This window comes from Scardinius erythrophthalmus (assembly GCF_964197995.2).
Source record: "Scardinius erythrophthalmus genome assembly, chromosome: 5".
NCBI lineage: Eukaryota > Metazoa > Chordata > Actinopteri > Cypriniformes > Leuciscidae > Scardinius > Scardinius erythrophthalmus.
Window position 1 is genome coordinate 8,621,070 of NC_138225.1, and position 15,540 is coordinate 8,636,609.

A 15,540-nucleotide genomic window follows, 5' to 3' on the forward strand; every position below is an offset into this window, starting at 1 on the left:
AAACCTGTATTTCTTTAATGTAGGCCTAGTATGGTATTTCGCTTAAATTCCGTTTTTTTTTTTTTTATACTACGTTAAAACTATTAAATATTTGTTATATTACTTATTTTTATTTAGTATTAGCTGATTTGTGCAACTAAATTTTCACCTCCGTTAGAGGGCGCCAAAGCTCTGTACATTTCTGACGTCTTCTACATGTGTGCGACACTATTTTGGTTCCCCCACGTTTGTTGCCGTGGAAAATCAGTCCTACCCGCTTTCCAATATGTCAGGCTGTAAGAAGCCACGAGCTGTTGCAAATCCTCTGGAGTCAACCATTACAACACCGAGTGAAAGAATACTAAAAGAATGTCACACTTTATATATCGACAACGAGAACGGTAAATAACGAGTACACATTCATATGTAAACACATGTTGCTGTTTTGTCTTTGATATGATCTAAAACCTTATGAAACACAGTAAGGTGCAAATCAGCTTGAAAGTTCATCGTCCGAGACATGTAATGTTGTTAGTTATATTTATACTGTGTCATTCTTTCAGAAGGCGGTGTCTAAATACAGTCAACTGCCAACCTAGACAGTTTCGGACTTTACATGATAAATGCCATGACTATGTAGGCACAGCTCACCGGCTTTTGACCAGTTGTCTCTGCTTGTCACGGTACTGCAGATTATGGGTCCATAGTACAGTACAGTACAGTAATAGTAATAGTACAGTACATGTAAATCGGTGATTATACAAGATCTTCAAGTTAATCGACACTGAAAGGTCTTTTACTGGCATAACAGTATATTTACAGTATACAGGTGCATGTTTGTATGCACTTTATCAAACACTCCCACGTGTGTGTGTGTGTGTGTGTGTGTGTGTATGTGTGTGTGTGTGTGTGTGTGTGTGTGTGTGTGTGTAGATAGATAGATAGATAGATAGATAGATAGATAGATAGATAGATAGATAGATAGATGTAATTGAAGTTAATACTATGAGAAGTATTATAGTATTACCCTCTTTGCATCTTTAAATTGTTGTTGAGAAGCAATCATGTTCTGATAACGAAGCCCTTTTTGTCTGAATGTGTTTGACAGGATTGGTGAAAATGGCAGAGAGTTTGGGAGTGAGACTGTTACCTCCTCGGAAAAAGATTATAGTTATGATCATGGGAAACCATTCTGCCGGAAAAAGCTCCTTCATTAACTGGTAATCAATCACACCTCTCACATCAAAAACACCTTATATCCCAAAATGATCTGGAGGTCATTTTAAAGATTATACAGACACACATATTATTTTTTATTGAGAATCACATTTTCTTTTCCCCTTCGTTATATCTCAACTTTAAGACAGTGGTTCTCTACCTTTTGACTTAATTGTCCACAAAAATAATATTAAAAGGATTATTATTAATGATAAGGATTTAAAAAATATGGTTTACTCACAATTTCTACCGGGTAAAATATTTTAGAGCTCGGCGTAGAAACTAGAAAAATGTACATTCATTATAAAAATGCAGTCGTTTTAAGATTGTATTACTTTACATGACATTTCCAGGTCTAGAAATAAAACTTTTATAAAAAGAGGATTAATTATATATGTAAATGGGGATAAAAATATTAATAAAAAGGGGATGACTATCTTTCAGGTATGTGGAGGAGCACATACAGAAGACAGGTGTGGCCATAGAGACTCAAGGCTTTACGTTTATAACCAGTGGAAGAAAACGAGAGTCACTAACAGTAAGTTTATCTACTTGCTCACCAGAAATTTGATTATTGCGAGAAAGCTGCTAAAAAACCCTGTATGTAGCAAGGAAAATGTTGTTTGCATTTGATTACTAGCACAGATATTTATCTGTTTAGGATAGTATAGTATAGTCCGCTTCCCTCATATGTAAGTTCAACAGCGGGGCAAAGTATTGGCAGTGAACACAAAAACACATGAACAGAGATGAAAAGAAAAAATACTGATCATTGGATTTGATCCACATTAGGTTTCAGAATACATTTTTACAGAATTCAAATTAGCAGTGTTATTTTTCTTATTTTTATTTTGAATTAGGTTTTTTTTTTTTTGTATTTGTGTTATATTTAGTCAGTTCGTTTTGTGCTTTTTGTTATTTTTTATATTGCTATTTAGGTTTAATAAATTTTTTATTTCAGTTTCTGTGTTAGTTTTTATTTATTTATTTCAGTTTACTGCCAATGCAGCATTTATTATTTTCTTTAATACTTATATTTTATTTTATTTCAGCCTTTTTTTAAGTAGCAGAAATGTTTTAAATAGTTTTAGTTTTAGTTAACGATAATAACCCTTGCATACCTGACCAAATATAACAAAAATATAACCAAACCAAATATAACCAAATATAACATTCAAGGACATTTATATGTATTTAATACACAATCCATCTCCATATACAGAGGATATATATACCTGAAAAAAAAAAAAAAAAAAAAAAAAAAAATATATATATATATATATATATATATATATATATATATATATATATATATATATACAGTATATATATATATATATATATATATATATATATATATATATATATATATACATACACACACATCTTCTATTTGTGAGTTTTTGTATTCACTGCCATTACTTTGCCCTCCTGATGGTCGTAAATATGGCGGATGAGCGGAAAGTCACATGACTGAAACAGATGTGCATTTGTGTAATGGTGCTGTTAATGGTGGCTGTGTCTGAAATCTTAAAAATGCTGCCTTCAGAAGACACATTCCAAGGTAGGAAGAATTCAAGACACGTACGAATCCAATGTAAGCATCACTTCCTGTCTCCTGAGATGCCTTCATCTGACTGATTTTTTAAGGGATTCTAGATGTATCCTTTGCTGCCTTCGATATCCCACCATCCCGTGCGTTCCATTCTGTGACTGTTGAGCTAAAAAATAAAGATGGCGTCTGAAAGTTGCGGTTGCTGGTCAGTTTGTGTGTAAATGTACGTTTTTGACCAACGTTTTCCACTTCTAATGTCATTTCTAGCAAGAAAGTACTATTGTACTAATAAAATATTAACTCTTAGCTCTCTTTATTTTGCTTTAGATCATAAATCCGTTACTCTGCCTCAGAAGTCTCTCAGAAATCAGTTTCTTAAGATGCCTTCATGGGCAAACGCTGCCTGCAAAGTCATTGCCTGATAGGGCAGCGAGGCAACAAGTCTAAGATTTCAGACGCAGCCTGAGGCGATTAATAATGACTCATGGGTCAAATGTCGACACTGTTGTCATTAAGACCAGCTGCCAAAACCAAGCTGCAAAGAGATCAATCCAATGAAAACACATTAGCTGAACCTGTTTGAATGCATTTTTCGAAGCTTTAGTACTTAGAAAGAGACAGTATTTTTAAAGAAATGTTTGTTTGCTTTCAGCCACCAATAATAGTGTCATAGGCTCAGATTCATTTGGTACATTTTGACATGTTTAAAGCTTCAGAATTTTTCCTCCTAAAATCAGAGCAAGAAAATCCTGCCCAATCCTGTTCCCTATTATTTCCTGTTCTCACACTATTTTCATCTCTATTGGCACAAGTCCAATAAACGTCATTGTGAGTAGATACAGACACCATCTCATTTTTTTGTTTCTTCAGCTGATTGAGGAGGAAATTCTTCAGAATTAATTGAAATATGGTCAAAGACGCTGAGAGTGCTTCACTTGTAGCTGATTGTAGCATTATCAAAATAGCTAAAATATTATCCCGGCATAAGAGTTGAGTTGAAATCTGTAAAGCTTTCTGTGGAATTCTGAATTCCAGTCGAGCTTACTAACTGACGTTCTGATGTGTGATGACGTCTGTGAAGGCTTGCATTTGTGTGCAATGATATCCGCAGTTCAAACATCTCAGATGTACCTGTTAAATACTGTTCAGATTAAGAACATAAGATAGACCTACAGAAATGAACAAGAACAAATAAGATCTCTTTATATTCTCCTAGAGAGAAATTATAGCTGTTAGCTGCTTAAGTAATCTTACATACACTAGTTTAAATGTTTATAGGGTCAGTCAGTTTTTTGCTTTTTTTAAAATAATACTATATTCAGTTGTTTTAAACCTGTATGAGTTTTTTCTGTTGAAAACAAAAGAAGATATTTTGTAGAATGTTGGTAACCAAACAGTTTCTCTTCCCCATTGACCTCCATAGTATATATATTTTTTTATCATACTATGGAAGTCAATGGGGACCAGCAACTGTTTGGTTACCAACATTCTACAAAAAATCTTCTTTTGTTTTAAAACAGAGGAAAAAAAGAAACTCATACAGGTTTAGAACAACTCAATGGTGTGTAAATGATGACAGAATTTTCATTTTTGGTGAACTATCCCTTTAATTTGATAGCTTTAGTTTATACTCTTTCTGCAATGGTCTCAGTTGTGTCTATTTATATTTCTCTTTAGGAACTGTACATCTGAGATACTTAAAATATAACTTAGTTCTCCATTAAATCTCCATAAAAGAGCAACCCATGAGCAATGCAATGTTCTTCTGATGGATGCAGATTATGGATCCAGTGTTAAGAAGGAAGCAAGAGGGAAAATTGTGCATGCGTGCATGTGGTGAAAGCGTACACAATATCACAGCTCAGTCAGTCGCTTCTTCTGGAAGCAGAGGGGTTGTCTTAAAGACACAGCGTCTTTTTTCCCTAGCATATAGGACTCTCCCTCTCTCTCTTTCCTTCTCCGTCTCTGTGAAGAAGACCTCAACGTGAGTAATGTAATCGTGGCGATGGAGTGATATGAAAGCATTATCAGCTCTTTACAGGAAGAGCCTTCCAGCAGAACAGGAAGAGAGCTGCAGTGTGTCCGAGAGCATCACACCATCATCACCCAGCCTGCAGAGAGAGAGAGAGAGAGAGAGAGAGAGAGAGAGAGCGAGCGGGGAGCCTCCCTACAGTGGGCCTGGCTTCTGACTTCACACCACATACTCCTCTTTAAATGTGTCTTATCTTTCCTTTCTCAACATGTTTGCTTCTCTTCCTTACAGGGAAATGCAACGCTTCACCTCTACCCACATTTCAGACCTCTGCTGGAGTTCAAAGGTAGGATATTATAATCTCAGATTGATATTTAACTTTAACTCTGCTGTCAAAAGATTCATGTGCAGTATATTTAAATATATTAAACAGAACGTTTAGGTTTAATCAGCATTGTAGAGATGTTATAATTCATAAGCAACATCATTTATCAATGTCTCCAATCTCATCTCTTGATTTCAATATTTCAGCACCTTTAAATGGGGTTTTTAGGGATTTCTGGTGATGTATGTTGCTCTGATTTACCTGTTCATCTTTTTGATTTACATTGCAATTCATTTTTGTAGTCTTGCACACCTGTATTTCTCTGTGCACACATAAAATATTCATACAAAACGAATAGGAATATTTCGTCTGTTCCATGCGTATCGAATGTGAATAAATAACAACATAGGTGTTGTTGATTATTGCCGCATGGTAGCACAATTTACTCTTCAAATGTTTGTAGTTTATAGTACCTCTTAAGCTATTTTCCTATTTTAATGCTTCGAAATTAGACTGAGGTTGATGGAAATGTGTAGTCGAGGCAGGAGAGTTTACAGCTATGACTAACACCTCACACTGACTCATGCGAGCGTATGTACGGCCAGCGCTGTATCCGAAACATAGCAACACATCTCATTCACATGCTCCTCGATAAACTCTGCTGACTTCACGCTTTTCACTGTGCATTTATGTAAGAGTCCAGCTGATGTCGTCGTCGGTGTAGGTGAGTGATCTTTGGGCGTGTCAGAGGTCATCAGTGATCGTGCAGTTTTCCTTCAGTGGGCAGTGTGGGTTCACCTGGTGCAGAGAACCAGAATGAGTCATTCACATTGACAATAGTGCAGCACTGGTGGGATACAGAGGGAGAAATGGCTTCCCACATTACTGCTACACAGAACATATATGGCGTATTGTACAGCCATCACATACTGTATCACGAGCCTGATATAATTACGAGATGTGTTCTTCTTGTAAAACATGCATGCATCCTTCCATTTTCATGTACATCGCACTTTATTTAAAGTAAAAAACACAATTTTCTGGTTATTTTTGTCTATATGAATCTCGTTCTGCTTTGTTTGAAGTTTTTAGCCAAGTTGAAGAGCATGAACAAGTTTTTATGCGCTTGAAAACCTCCATAAGGTGTCGCGGTGAAGGTTTTGCTTGGCTTCAAACCTGTGGTTGTTAGGGTGTGGCTTTGTGTTGGAAAGACTAATGAGATTTGCGATTGGTGCATTGTTTGGGTGTGGTTTGGGCCGGTTTGTCCTACCTCAAAAAGTTTGATACTATCATTATGACTCGGGTCTGTCCGCAGTGGTGCTGCTTTGCAGTTTGGAGATGATGCTGCACTTTCTTGACCTTTGACATTTCCCCAGTGGACTAGATCCCTCAGTATCTCCTTGCACCTTTCAGCAGCAGTGTCAGCAAAGTGAGACGTATCTCTCAGTTACCTTTTCACCTTAAAAAAGATCCCGGAGTAATTATTGAGCATATCACATGCACATGACTAAATCTGATTTTAATTACGTAGTGCCTGTGGAATGAAAGTTTGGGGTCGGCAAGATTTATTTATTTTTTCAAGAAATTCATGCTTTTATTCAGCATTAAATTGATTGAAAGTGACAGTAAGGACATATGAAGAGTCCTGGAAAAAATGTATCATGGTTTCCACAAAAATATTAAGCAGCAGCAGCAAAATATTAAGCTGTTTTCAACATTGATAATAATAAGAAATGCTTCTTGAGCTGCAAATCAGAATATTAGAATGATTTCTGAAGGATCATGTGACACTGAAGACTGGAGTGATGATGCTGAAAAGTCAGCTTTGCATCACAGGAATGAATTTCATTTTAAAACATTTAAAAATAGAAAACGCATTTAAAATTGTAATAATATTTCACAATATAACAGTTTTAAACAAATAAATGTAGCCTTGGTGAGCATTTCAGTATGAATTCAATTATTTATCATTAAGTTCTCATTAAAAGCTAAATTATCTAGAAACATCCACATTAATTTTATAGTTTAATACTCTTTCTGTATGTAAGTAATGGTCTCGTTTGTGTCTATTAATTTATATTTCTAAAAATAGCCATTGCAATAATCAATTATACTTTAAAATACATTTAAAAATAGATATAAAATGATAATAATTCACAATATTACTATTTATTTTTCATAAAATAAATGCTGCTTTTGGTGATTCGAAGAGACTTCTTTTAAAAATCTTGCTGAGCTCATACTTTTGTATGGTGGTGGAATACTCATAAGGAAAGAGAAATCATACACTTTATCATCTACATCCATTTTATATCTTTGTAGTCTTACTGTCTGGAAACATTTGTGTATTTAAGGAAGTTTAGAAGAAACACAGAGTCTCTCTGATCCACCGTTTTACCAGAGAATTCCTGCAGGTCTTACGGCACACGTTTAAAACCGATGTATTTTCTGTAATAGGAAAGAGAGAGCAGTTGAGAGCGAGAGAGATGGACAGACAGATTTGAGGGTGTGTTGGTGCACCTTTGGTGAATGTAGATGAGACGGAACAAATCGGGTTTGTGCGAGATCCTGCACACCTGCAGCCACTATAAAGAGCTTCAGTGTGAACCGCAGATGTGTTGTGAAGGTAGCATAATGAGACATGATGTGTAGTTTCTATGCAGATTCAAGGATATCAGGTGTGATGTTACTTTTTCTTAATAATCTAAGCTATGGTTGGTTTTCACCTGCCTGATGACAAAAAAAAATGAATATTTTTAGTTAAAACCACCCCGAAAACCTTAGCAATTACATAGAACGTGCTAAAATCATTCAGAACATGTAAGCAACCATTGTGGCAATGACTTTTGCACAGTGAAGCACCAGTTGCAATCTTTAGAAAATGTGAACAATGTGTAACTTTATCTTAAATACCGTACATGCTTTTGAAGTATTGGCCGGCTGGCGTTGCTTCACAGTCGTTCTTCACTGGCTAGCTTTATGTGGCTGTACCTTAAAGCTGCCAGTTGAAGAGCTGTTGTGGGTAACCATTACAACAGACCACCAGAGGGGCCGTGATCAGGAAAGTGGGACGAATCAGATTTGAAGGGCAATGAGTCAATAAGAATTCATCACCATGTTTTATTTATTTATTGAAATGTAGTTTTGAAACAACTGTGCAGATTGATACTCGTAAAATCCACATGACGAATCCATAAACGTTTCTAATTCCAGCGCAGTTTTATAAACGCCTGCAGTTGTATATTGTAGGTGTCACGGATTACCTGAGCGCTGAGATTTCCACCTCCAAGCAGAAGAAATTCAGCCTGGTGACCTTTGTGGACACTCCAGGGTTGGTGGATGGAGATATGGTGTACCCTTTTGATGTCAACAATGCCATCACCTCTTTTGGTAAGGCTGTGTCTCATCATTTTGGACAATTTTGTTTTCTATAGCCTACTTTAAAAAGGATTTTTCTTGGTGGTTTTACTCTTTTAATGAGCCGGGCCATTTTTTCTGTTAAGAGGAACTTCTTTTAATATCTTTTTGGCTTTTAGACAATGTACTATTGAGTTGATAATGTTAACTAAAACTATTAAAAATAATTTTTGTTAATTGAAAATATCAGATGGGAAAATTTCAACTCAAAAAGGGTACATGCAAAGTTGAGGACTAAAAATATTCAAACTAAAAATGAAATAAATACAAGTTAATATAATATGACAATAGGATATAAATGATTATAAATGTTTGACAAAAAAAACTGTGGATATACACATTGGACGATTGAACAATCAGAATCAAGTATACAAGAGCATCGTTAAGAGGATTTAAGTCAGGAGATTTTAAAGTGTACAGTCTTTCTCAAGACAATGGACCAATAAATATTGATGTAGAAAATTGGATTGTGGCAATTATATATTGTAGCAAGGAGCCAATCCTGCGTCTAGGCTTGTGGCTTAAATTAAAGCTTATTGGCTATTTAAAAAAAGGACAAGCCCTTGGATATGTCCCAACCCAACATCCTGTTTCAGAAGGAAATGTCAACATTGGAAGGCAGATTTGTCAAACCTTTAAAGATTGATTATCTTTTTTAAGCTGATGAGACAATATGTCAGTGGCATTTCTGTTTCCTAATGCATTTGAGTGTGGTTTTATGTCCTAAGTTACATCACACAGCTGTTATTTGAATATAATTTCACATATCTGTGTGTATCCAGGTGAGCAGGCAGACCTCGTCTTCGTGTTCTTCGACCCGATGGGACAGGCGTTGTGCAAGCGTACACTGAACATCGTTGAGAAGCTGAGTGAGAAGTGTGGAGACAAACTGCGCTTTTACCTGAGCAAAGCTGACGAGGTTGGGCGAGAAACGGACAGACAGGTGTGTGTGTGTGTGTGTGTGTGTGTGTGTGTGTGTGTGTGTGTGTGTGTGTGTGTGTGTGTGCCTTCACTGCCCTTAAAGTCAATATGAACATTCAAACCTGTTTTACTTCAGGAATCGGATCTATTTATGTCTGCAATAAAATGCAGAATGGGATTTGATTTTACAGGAAGATGTATTAATAAAGTACATAAGGTGATTTCAAATGTCATGTTGACTTTAATGTGTGGTCATCTTGCCATAATAATTTGTTCTCAGACAGGAAGCCAAACAGGTGTTATTACAAATCTAATCTTCTGGGAGTTTCTATTCAACATGAACTCATCTTAAGGTCAAATGTCTCCGTCAGTTATACTGTACATGGTGTTGTTTTTATTCCCACAGCGAGTGATGATGCAGATTGTCCAAGAGCTGTGCAGGAGACCTGGACTCAACAAATGTGGCTTTGAAATGCCCACGATATACATCCCCAACCCTCAAAAAGTAAGAAATGATGGTAACCGATTAGCATGTTGGTTAAATGTCTATGGTTTCCCTCCTAGAACTGGAATCAGACATGAGTAACGGAAGCCTGCCCATGATGCACTGCTGTGTCAGAGGAAATGGATGTATGTCTCTCTGCAGCATTTACTGTCAACAGAGACTCTTAAAGAGAATTAGACACTTTTCTTAAAGGCCCAACTTAAAGCTACAAAGATAAAATGGGCTGATTCTATTAAGATTTCTTTCTAAGTGGTCTAGCTAAGATTTCAGGCCGCTTATAATGCACTGCTGTTCAAAAGTTTTCAGTCCCATTAATATTTATATCAGCAAGAATGCATTAAATTGACATTAAAGACCTTTATGTTACAAAAGATTTCAATATCAAATAAACGCGGTTCATTTGAACTTTCTTTTCATTAAAAAGAATGATCAATTTTCTACAAAAATATGAAGCAGCACAACTGTTTTCAACATTGATAATGAGAAATGTTTCTTGATCAGCATATTAGAATGATTTCTGAAGAATCATGTGACACTGAAGACTGGAGTAATGATGCTGAAAATTCAGTTTTGCATCACAGGAATAAATTACATTTGAAAATACATTCAAATAGAAATGATTTGTAATAATATTTCACAGTATTACTGTTATTATTGTAATTTTGATCAAATGCAGCCTTGGTGAACTGAAGAGACTGTTCCAAAAACACACAAAAAATGACCCCTAAACTTTTAAATGGTAGTGTATATTTGGTCTGCGATATCAGTCAGTTTACCTAGGATATATGAAAAAGGACAAAATTACTGTAATCACAAAATAACTCTGTTATGAGCTGTTCATATCCTCAAAATGATTAGTTTCTATATCAATACTCATAACTGTAAAATGCATCCACATGCGGCTTTGTTGGTAATGACAGTAAATTACTTCATCACTTCAGCTCTTGCAAAATGTTGGTTGTTACATTGCTTGGCAACTGTAAACGGCCTGTAGTTATGATAAATAGCTATATTACTATATCAATAGTTTGTTTAGAACTTTTATAACACCCCTCAGCTCAGATGTGGTAATATAGCACAGCCTCTTACAGCCTATTGCTTTACTATGCAATTGCACATGACACTACTAGTATAGATTGTTGATGTAAAGTGAATATAAAATGATTTCAATTGATTTTGGTGTGTGTGTGCAGCCCAGCAGATGCATCAACCAGATTGATGAGGTGTGTGAGACCATTGAGAAGAGCATAAACCAGGCAGTGCAGAAAACACTGGACCAGCTGGAGAAAGACTGTAACCTGGTCATCTCTACCATCAACCATACACTGGAGCAGGACCGGTACACACCCATCCATCACGTCATCTGTTCTATTCCACGACTCATATATAATCTAATATTTATCAGTTTCGCACGGATTTGTCTTTCCCTCAGGGTGAATGCGAGCTGTAATAGAAGCAATCGGTTTAATTCATTCCTGTGCGCAGTTCTGGGAATCTTCCTTCCATCGCTCTTCATCCTCAGCTTCATCATCAGCACTTTCGCTCCAGAGGAACTGGACACTCTTGTAGGAGAGGGGTTGGCTAAAATGCTCTACTTTTCCACAGTATGTACTCATTTTTGTGTTTTTCTGATTTTTTTTTTTAAAGGGATAGTACACCCAAAAATGAAAATGCTCTCAGCCTCATGCCATCCCTGATGTATATGACTTTCTTTCTTCTGATAAACACAAACGAAGATTTTTAAGAAATAATAGTCCATATAGTGTCATTTAATAAGTGCCACTCGTTTGACGCTCGAAAAACCACACACAGCGAGCGTGACGATAATCCATACAACCCCATTGGACGAATCAATGTCTTCTGAAGCAAAACGATTGATGCTTGTAAGAAAAACACAAATTTTATTAAGTTGACTGAATTTCCTGTCATTTATGAGACAACGCTTCCCTGCCATTGACTCGTCATTCCTTGTTTTCACTGTTATGCGTGTGGGGACGCTTTTAATGTTTAAATTATGTTGTTTTCTTACGTGAACTGAGCACCGCCCCTTCACCCAGAGATTGATTATTTTCCTAAAAATCTTTGTTTGTGTTTAACTGAAGAAAGTCATGTTCATCTGGGATGGCATGAGGGTGAGTAAATGATGAGAGAATTGTTGTTTTTGGTTGAATCTATCCCTTTAGGATTTATTTTTCTTCTGTTTGTGTGTGTGTGCTTGTGTTTAATAGGGAATAGTGGTGTATCTGTGGGACTGGATTCCTGAAGACTGGCAGATATGGTTTGTGCTCACCTTCGGTGCTCTGTGCTACTTCATGTTCTTTCTGGCCAAATATTTTGCACGGTGAGCAAACTTGCCTCTAATCGTTTCCTTTTGTTGTCACTAGGGGGCACCGTAACTCTGATATCATTTATATTTATTTATTTAGCACTTTGGCTATTTTGGAATATCATACTAACATTACTGTTTATTCAACAGTGCAACAGTGTGCAATTTTTCTGTAGATACAGAATAGCCAGATACCTTATTATACAACAGAGCATACAGCATGCAAAGAACATATCCCACAATGCAATGCATTTAACTTGACTTTTTTTCTGGTGCAACAGATGAAGTTTTTAATGTCCTTTTCTCCACTTTCACAATGCAAAAATATACTATTGGTTAAAAAATGCACAATGACCAGCTTTGTTTTCAAGATGTCAACTTGACAACACTTTTCAGCTACATGCACATTATAGATCTTATTGTGATCAATTCATATGTTTCATTTTTAAAAACATTTTTTGACCTTATAATGTTTAGTCAACTGGATCTTTCGGTGAAAACGACAGGCTTCTCTCTGGTGACGTATGCAGGACTTCTGAATCCCGTTTTTGTAATGGTCACTTCATGAGTTTAATGAATGCTGTGATCTCCTTCAGTCAGGGCAGCAAAACGCTTACTAAGAGAGAGAAGAAGAAACTGGGGGAGTGCAGTGATTACATCCAGGATGTCCTCAAATCCAAGAAGGTACGACATACATTAGCTTTGCTATCGATGTTTCAATGTTCAAAAAATCAGCTTAAAGGGTTAGTTCACCCAAAAATGAAAATTCTGTCAGTAATTACTCCCCCTCATGTTGTTCCAACCCCGTAAGACTTTCGTTCATCTTCGGAACACAAATTAAGATATTTCTGATGAAATCTGAGAGCTGATCACTCCTCCACAGGCTTATGGACACTATAACTTGCTAGCCCAGAAAATGTATTAAAGACATTGTTAATATAGTCCAAGTGACTCCAGTGGCTCAATCTTAAGTTTATAAAGCGATGAGAATACTTTTTGTGCGCAAAAACAAACAAAAATAACGACTTTATTCCACTTTTCATTTCCTTCTCTCTGGGCCTCGAGTCTTTTCACGTAGTGTAATAGCGTAGCGCGTCTGTTGCACGTCACCACGTAGGCTCACTATTGGGCGACGCTGGTCATGTGTGATACGTGGTGACGTGCAACACAGACGCGCTACGCAAAAACACTACGTGAAAAGACTCGAGGCCCAGAGAGAAGGAAATGAAAAGTGGAATAAAGTCGTTATTTTTGTTTGTTTTTGCGCACAAAAAGTATTCTCGTCGCTTTATAAACTTAAGATTGAGCCACTGGAGTCACTTGGACTATATTAACAATCTCTTTAATACATTTTCTGGGCCAGCAAGTTATAGTGTCCATAAGCCTGCAGGAGGAGTGATCAGCTCTCAGATTTCATCAGAAATATCTTAATTTGTGTTCCATGATGAACGAAAGTCTTACGGGGTTGGAACAACATGAGGGTGAGTAATTACTGACAGAATTTACATTTTTGGGTGAACTAACCCTTTAACTGAAATCTATCCTTGAAAGAAAAACTGTGCAAAACATGCCTTGATTGTTTTTTAACTTGATTTTGATTCTATTTTTTTTTTATTAAAATGTTCCTAAGAAAATCACTCTTTTAAACCATTTAATATACAAATGTTGACATATACATTAAATATCTTAAAAATGATATAAAATGTTGTTACAATGACCCGCTGACAAGTGCCTAAAACCCCTCTGAAACCACCAGACCAGACCAGCTGACCACTAGACTCAATGCTGGTTTTTCATCACATAAAAACCCTTTAGAAGGATTGCAGATGATGTTTATCTTCTTCTAATCTCGTAATATTTGTCATCTTTGTTTTAGCGGAAACTGTATGAGGAGTATCTTCGTCAGTGTGCTGCAGAATATGATTTCTGAAGGAAGCCGGAATGACAGCTGTTGGTCACATCAGAGTCGTCAGAATAATTCATAAATCACATCCGTGTGTGTGTTAAAATACTGATGTAGTTTCATTGTTGCATCATAAAAAACAAATAGGTGCCTTTTCGTTAAATGTGAATAGTGTTGAACAAAATGTGACATACAAACATGACCTCAGTATTCTCTTACACCAGCTAGTATTTCTATTTGAAGCATTTTTTATCATCAGACCTAGAACTGTTTATTATCAGCATATAATGACTCCATAAACGCTGATTATCATGAGACATTAGCCTGGTTTCTGCAGCCTTCTTTTGATCTCCAGGTGCACTGTGGGAGAAACCAAAGGTTCGCTTGCCCACCTTATATTCTCTCTACTCAGTGACATTTCTACTTTTGATATGATGGAACTGAAGAATTTCTCCCAGCAGCCACAGAAGAAACTGAATGTACTGTTGCATGTTCATGTTTGTCTGTGTATTTTATGTGGTTTATATATGATGTTTTGTAGTGGTTATCAGGGGTTTGAAGTGATGTACAAATGTTACAGTTTTAGCTATTTTTTAGGGCATTGTTTTTTTAATTCTATGAACTTGCATCAGTCAAACCATTTAGCTGGTTTTGAAGATGGATTTTAATTGTTTTAACCGTCCATATATACAGGGTGAAATCACAAACTGATGTATTTCTTTACTTTATTTTGTTTGGTTTTTCAGCTTTTTAAATGTAAATTTAAGAAAATGTCAATTTAAAGGGATAGTTCACCCCAAAATGAAAAAATTTGTCGGCATTTACTCACTATCAAGTTTTTCCAAACCTGTAGGAATTTCTTTCTTCTGTTGAACACAAAATATATTTTGAAGAATATGGGTAAACAGACCCCATTGACTACCGTAGTATGAAAAAAAAAAAATACAAATTTAAGTCAATGGGGACCATAAGCTGAAAGTAAATGATGACAACATTTTCATTTTTGGGTGAACTATCCCTTTAAGAAACCATAGCACTTCCATGACAAATGCCTTTACCTCAGTACTGCAAAAACGCCTGTCTTAGGGCTGCAATAATACTCATATTTCTTAATGTTTTCACAGTGCTTTTACAAATGGATATAATTTTAAATTCAACATTTAAATTGATGTTTTATAATGTTTTTTTTTTTTAGCTATGCTGATTTTTTTAACCGTCTTACAGAACAAAATGTCTTCTTTAATTGACCCAACGCTTTGTATTCCACTGTCTTATAATAAATAGCTTAGTTGTGTAAGTATATTTGAAAGGACAAAAAGCACAATAAAATGTTATAGCAACAAATTTATTCATCATTTTGTATTCCACCAGAACCTGTCCCATATGACTGAAACCTCCGATCCCTGAGTTAGTACCAAA

At 36.0% G+C, this 15,540-nt stretch overlaps 1 protein-coding gene across 2 annotated transcripts; it reads left to right on the forward strand.

Annotated features, from left to right (window-relative positions):
• The first annotated feature begins 229 nt into the window (after positions 1-229).
• LOC308690764 (uncharacterized protein) lies at positions 230-15,463 on the forward strand. Of its 2 annotated transcripts, XR_014030189.1 has the most exons (13): positions 230-380; positions 1,088-1,199; positions 1,642-1,735; positions 5,016-5,070; positions 8,299-8,439; positions 9,249-9,409; positions 9,794-9,892; positions 11,086-11,231; positions 11,325-11,496; positions 12,121-12,233; positions 12,815-12,902; positions 14,095-14,893; positions 15,147-15,463. XR_014030189.1 is itself a non-coding variant. In XM_081365447.1 (12 exons), the coding sequence occupies exons 1-12, from the start codon at positions 266-268 to the stop codon at positions 14,146-14,148; spliced, it is 1,350 nt and encodes a 449-aa protein (XP_081221573.1). In that variant the 5' UTR covers positions 230-265; the 3' UTR covers positions 14,149-15,462. The 2 variants fall into 2 exon arrangements, 1 of the variants encoding a protein (XP_081221573.1); XM_081365447.1 differs by having other exon boundaries at positions 14,095-15,462.
• Positions 15,464-15,540: the final 77 nt, after the last annotated feature.

Bases quoted from the DNA above. Each gene is read 5' to 3' on its own strand.
- LOC308690764 (XM_081365447.1), top strand. From the start codon at position 266: ATGTCAGGCTGTAAGAAGCCACGAGCTGTTGCAAATCCTCTGGAGTCA. The intron at 8,440-9,248 runs GTAAGGCTGTGT...GTGTGTATCCAG, and splicing joins CAATGCCATCACCTCTTTTG to GTGAGCAGGCAGACCTCGTC. The intron at 9,893-11,085 runs GTAAGAAATGAT...GTGTGTGTGCAG, and splicing joins ACATCCCCAACCCTCAAAAA to CCCAGCAGATGCATCAACCA.